This window comes from Haliaeetus leucocephalus, unplaced genomic scaffold, assembly GCF_000737465.1.
Source record: "Haliaeetus leucocephalus isolate CR32 unplaced genomic scaffold, Haliaeetus_leucocephalus-4.0 Scaffold678, whole genome shotgun sequence".
In the NCBI taxonomy this organism is placed as follows: Eukaryota; Metazoa; Chordata; class Aves; order Accipitriformes; family Accipitridae; genus Haliaeetus; species Haliaeetus leucocephalus.
The window spans coordinates 4092900-4098899 of record NW_010973114.1 but is presented as its reverse complement, the minus strand read 5'-3'; the positions used below and the strand labels follow the sequence as shown (position 1 = coordinate 4098899).

At 47.7% G+C, this 6000-nt stretch overlaps 1 protein-coding gene across 1 annotated transcript in view; it reads left to right on the top strand.

The window, feature by feature from the left end:
* DDHD1 (DDHD domain containing 1) overlaps positions 1-6000 on the top strand; it is a 69782-nt gene that overhangs the window by 3248 nt on the left and 60534 nt on the right. The window contains exon 2 of the mRNA XM_010579864.1: positions 17-293. Coding sequence (XP_010578166.1) covers positions 17-293 — 277 coding nt within the window. The remainder of the gene's footprint in view (positions 1-16; positions 294-6000) is intronic.

The window sequence follows — 6000 nt, the reverse complement described above, 5'->3', positions numbered from 1 at the left end:
GGCCGCGCTGCCCGAGAGGAGGCGGCCGGGCGGCGGCCGGCCCCGCTATGAGGTGGTGAGGGAGCTGGGCGCCGAGGAGGTGCGCTGGTTCTACCGGGAGGACCGGAAAACCTGGAAGCCTTTCATCGGCTACGACTCGCTGAGGATCGAGCTGGCCTACCGCGCCCTCGGAGCAGGCGGCCCGGCCGAGACGCGGGAGGGCGAGGCGGCGGCGGTGGAACCGGTGTGCGTACGGAGCGGGCTCTACGAGGTGGACGTGGCCAACGCGGAGAGCTACCCCGTCTACTGGAACCGTGAGTGGCCGCCGTCCCTCCCGTGGGGACCGGGGCCGGGGCGGGGGGGTGCCCCTTCCACTCCCACGGGGACCGGGGGATGCCGGTGTCCTCGCACCGAGACCGTGGGGGGCAGCCGGGGGGGCTGGCTGGGCTGCCTCCCGCTCTCCCCAGCAAAGGATGCTGGGCATCCCCTGGCTTCCCCCCCCTCCTTGCCGTGGGGACACCGGCTAGCCCTTAGTGCCCCTCTAGCGCACCCCCATAGGTAAACGGGGGTCTGAGCCCCCCCCCCCCCATCACACCAACCCGGCCAAGGGGAGTGGGCACCGCTTGCTGCCCGTGTGCGCTTTGGGATAAGGGATACAGGACAAAACGTTCTCTAGGGAGAGGGGACCCTGGGTGCCCACCTCTAACACACACCTGAGTGAGGAAGGAGTGGGAATTTCCCTTCCGAGTCTCGGAGGCACCTGTGGGGGGGCTGGGAAACTAGGCACTGGGCATCCCACCCTCCCAGGCACACTCCTAAGGGAAGCAGTGTGGGCATCCCTCAGCATGCACTTGCAAGAGGGGGCACTGGACATCCCCCCTGGTGGATGAGAGGCACTGGGTACCCCTCACTCCCCATGCAGGGTCATGGGGGAAGGATGTACTGTGCACCCCTTCAGCCACTTCCAGCTGTAAAGGGAACTGGGCATCTCTCCCTCTCTCGCCTCCCTGTGCACATGCACCTGAAGGAGATGGGGATCTGGGCATTCACACCTGGCATAGAGACAGGTGTCTTCTCTTTTCTTGACATGTGCAGAAGAAAGTGGGAGGGAAGGTGACTGAGAACCCTCTTGTTTATGCTTCTCTTTTCCTAAACAAACAGTGAGTGAGGGTGGGTATTCGCCTTCAACACTCCCCTGCCTTCCCTCGATGTGCACACCTTTCTTTCAGAAGGAGTAGGGTAGAAACAGCAACTGTTTGTCCTCCCCACCGCACACACAGTTCTGATTCCTCGTCTTTAGTGCGTTATCTTTAGTAGAGGCCTGATACCCGGCTTCCCCTCTGCTACCCTTGTCCTCTCCACTAGGAAAATTATTATATTGTGCTTCATCTTCCCTTCCGCATCACCACTGGGAGGGGGCATGAAATGGGACTTGTCCTCCTTTCTATTGGAGGGGATGCAACAGGCATCTGTGGTACATGCACAGTCCTTACTTCTTACCCTTCCAATAGAGGGGAATTTGCTTCGCCCTCTCAACTTCAAAAGAGATGGTGATGCATCCCCTCTCCCACCCTTCCCCTTGCATTCATGTGTCCTTTGCTGGAGGAGAGGGGACCTTTGGGAACAGAGATGAAAGAAGAGCAGACACCTCAGCTCTTCTGCCCCTTCCTTTGGAGGGAAAGTCTCCCAGGGTCTTGCTGGACAAGTATCTGCTCTCCTGGAGTAGACGAGCTGTGCCACTGCTCACCCTCTATCCCTGAGGACTTGCTTTCCAACTGGATTCCTTCAAGGACAAAGGGAAATGTTAGAAAGTAGAGTGAGAGATGCAGAATCGCTGAGTAATAGACACTGTCCTGGAATGGACTTGGGAGAGGGGCAGGCGGGTTTCTTGTCTCCTCTGCGTTATTTTTGAGACTCGTGTGGGAAACACAAAGGAACAGCAGAACCGTTTCAGCTATGAAAACTAGAGCTTTTGGTTGTTTACTCTCTTCTTTATCAGTGTCTTTACGGGAGGGAGATTCATAAATGACAATACCACATGGTACAATCCACTTGTGGTGTGACAGTTTGTCTTTCAAATCATTGCCCCAACAGGCAGATGCTGCGCGCGAGGAGCGAGCAGAGGTCTTGGTCCACACGTGTTTTGAATTAGAGGCGCCTGGGCCCAGCTCCTTGAGCAGAAGGTGGAGGTGGTTCTCCCCGTCACCACCCTGAAGCCCCTGCTGTTGGTACTTGATGCATCTGCCACGTGGTTACTGGAAAGAGATGATGCAGGTCATCCAAGGGATAAGGAAACTGCTGCCATCCCTTTTGTAACTGTGCCATGGGGAGAGGAGAGTGAGTGAGCAGAGCCGTCAGGTGAGGCAGGATTGCTCTCGTTAATGGGAGCATGAGGCTGTACTCAGCAGCTTAGAGGTTTAATTTCTTGACCCTGTGCCTTGTCCATTTTGGAAGCTGATTCAGTCTCATTAAGCCTGAGGCACAGATGTTTCAAATGACAGCATATGCTGTGCAGAGACGATTTCTGATGCTTGGAAGGAGAGGTTCCCAGAGGTTAGCCCCAGAAGCAATGCTAAGCAGGGGAGAAATAAACTCATGGTCCTGAGAGCACTAACGACAGGGATGTTTTCTAGTCCTCGGAAAGCTGATTAAGGAGAGTGCTCAAGTCTTTTCTTATTAGCAAGTCCACTCCTTTGCAAGACTAAGATAAAGTTTTGGTGTTTCTAGAGTCTGTCAGTGTCTTCTGGTCTAATTCCTCCTTCACTTGCACGTTTCCTCCCCTCTGTTCCCTGTGTATGTGAGCGCTTTTGCCTTACTCCCATTCTTTCCTCCCAACTGCTGCATCCAGACCTGAGAAAGCAGCAAGGTCAGATCCCAAGTATTCATTCTCATCTGTGCTTTTGAAGGCCTTGGTGTAGCTGTTATTGCCAAATTATTCCCATTTGATAGTGTGCATGTAATTTTGGATCCAAAGGGTAGCTACTACATTGGTCTGCCATAGCATAGGAGGGAGCTGGTGGTGGCAGACCATATCTCATACGAGCGAAGCCCATGAGTAAGGGAGGAGAATCTCACTCTCTGATCCTACGAGCGTGAAGTTTAATGAGTACAACTGACTTGAATATTCTCAGGTGCACATTAAAGAGTACAGAAACTGCTATCTATGGTTTTGCTGATTCACATTTTTGGTTCAGAGCAAAGGTCAAAAGCTTTTATCTTTGTTGTTCTTGCCCATTTTGTTCTTTTTCACGTATGAGCCGTGCTTTAGGCAAGGCTGCTATCTCACAGCTACAGTACTGAACGCACTGACAGTTCTTCAGCTGTTGTGGCATCTTAATGTCAAGGAAATGTTGGTTATAGCTTGGCATGTGCTGAAATATTTTTTCACTCCACATCTTCAGACATCTTAAGCTCATCACAGGATTCATTTGTAACATCAGGAATATCAGACTGAGTTACAATTTGAGCAGATTAATTACTGAGAATTTTATCCTTACCTTGCGACCTCTGGGATTTATTTAATTAGTACTGTAGAATTAGCAAAGATGGCGCAAGAGGACAAAAATTATTAGTGTAGGCTTCCAGATAAGTAAGTAACTTGGAGTTGGGCTGTTTCTTGTCTTCCGTGGACATAACAACAAGTGATATTTTATACAGGAGTCTTCTGTTTGAATCTTCTTAGGTTATCCAGCCCTTTTCTGCCCTCCCAGTTGAAGAGGCCTGCTTTACAACCATTTTTCTATAGAGTTACTCAGTCTAGTTTTCGAAGTCCTGGGTGAGTCTGTTAAATCTGCAGCCTGTGGACCTCTGGGTGACTCCCTCCTGTTCCTTGGCTTGTGAGTTTGTCCCTTGTGACTATTGCCCTGTCTGGTATTTGCTTTTCCCTTGCTTTTTGATGGTTACGTTGTCAAGTTGCCTGTTTGGTTCTTGCAGACAGTGTTTTCTTATAACACTTTTACTCTCTAGGTAGTTGTCTTCATCCCAGCATGTTCTCCAGTTTCAATTCTGACTGTGTGTTGGGGACACTCATCACCTCAGCTGACATCTGTCTTGCAATAGTAGTTTTTAAAATTGAAGTGGGACTTTTGTGAAATACCATGGTGGTATGTGAAGAGGAGCAACAACAAAAATGTGTGTTTCTACAGCCATTTGGGAAGTATGTGGAGCATTGTCTTGTAGGGGAGGATAAAATACTCCACTTCTGCACACAGGTTTGATAAGGGATCTTTTGTTTGTTTTTTAACCTGTATGTTTTTGTACCTAGTAGTTGCAGAAGTCTATTAAGTAAAATACCTCTTGTTGTATTTAAAAAAAAATTGTTCACTAGGCCCGTCTCCGAGTGAAGATGTAAGAGTAATTTCTGCTGTACTGATGTAACAGATACTTTACTGACCTTAGCCTGGAAATACCTGTGAATACAGGGTGGACCACTGGGTCTTAAGTTTAAATTTTGCATGCTCAGGCTGGAATTGGGCATGTTTTAAAAACTATTTCAGCTGCCTTTAAGCTTGGACTGAAAGAAATATCCAAGACCCTATTTTTTTTTTTTGTAAGCTCTCTGTGAGCTGCTTTGTAAACTGGAAGAAGAGGCAGCAGTCATTAGCACCTTGTGAAAAGCCTCTGCAGGTTGCGCTTTTGCAAAATGAGACGTGAATGCCAGGGCAGTGTTATCTGCCCTCTGAACTTAGTCTGTCAAGATTACTGAGAAGTCTTGGAATGTAGTAGCTGATGCTTTGCACCAGATGATTACAAAAGGCTATTTTCTTAGAGGATTTTTTTTATCGTGTGCTTGATTTGATGTAGGAGGTAGATGTTAGCAGCAAGATACGAAGCCTTTTGTACCTCAGCCACTGGTGGTTCTTCAGACTGCACTGTCAAGACTAAAAATCAACATTTCAGAACTGTAAGGTGCTTCTCTGCTGTCTGCTTTGTGCAGGAGTGTTGGCTGCTTGTGCCTTCCCTAGAGCTGGCAGCATAAATTTTTATGTTGACGTTTTACAGACTGGCAACCCTAAACCTGTCTTGAGGCTCTGCTAGATCTCTTGCCTGGCTGCTTTAATCAATGTCTGATATTTCTTCTGAGGCTGCATGTTCACTTTATGGGTTTTGTTTTGTACTGTGAAACAGAAATAGTATTAAAACAGATTCATGAGGCAAGATGAAAATTAAGGGTTTGGAATCAAGAGTTTATCAGTATGTTTGTGGCTTGCATTTGTTTTAGTCTGCTCTTAGCAGCAGAACACATTTTTAGTTGCTTTACAGCGTGCTTAGAACATTGCTTTTGGTGTGTTGGACAGTCTTTGAACCTGGTTGATACAATTTCCTCTATGTAAGGGACCTTTTGATCGAAGGCTGAATTACTGAATACTATTTTCTTGCTTTTCTCTCCAGGTATGTTATTCTTTTGCAAATAAAATACTCATAGTTTACATGGCAAGGTAAAGTGTTACTTCTACTACTCAAAATCTTTCCTGGGTTTTAGTTTTTTGCTTCTGTTCTTACCATACCATCCTTCCAGAAGTATCTTGTAGCTTAGTTTTGGCCAGCTCCTTCCTGACCAGAAGGCCTAACACACACAGATGAAACAATTTTTAAATTTGCAGTGCTCCGTGTATTAAATTACAAATTGCATTTGTTTGTATGTGTGTTCTGTTTATGGTCTCTGGTACCTTTCCTTCTTTCAGTAGAGAGAACTTGTGATATTTAGGATGCTTTTACTAGAACAGGTGGGAGATGTCAGCACTTGGCTTGGATGCGTCTCTGAGGGCAAGTTTCTTCTGTGTCCTCAGCTTTTATTTTTGTGATTTACAAGTATTATTTAAGCAAAACGAATCTGTTGTCTTACTCCTGTAAATGATACCAGAATCACAGAGTTGCTCTCCAGCGGATGGTGTCAGCTACAGCACAGTAGCTAAGGGTGGACTCAGCTTAGAAAACGAGTTGTGCTTGCCCTTCGATGTGGTCTAGCACTTTTCCTGCTAGATGTGGTCAGCAAGGAATAAGGCAGAAGTGCAGGGAATG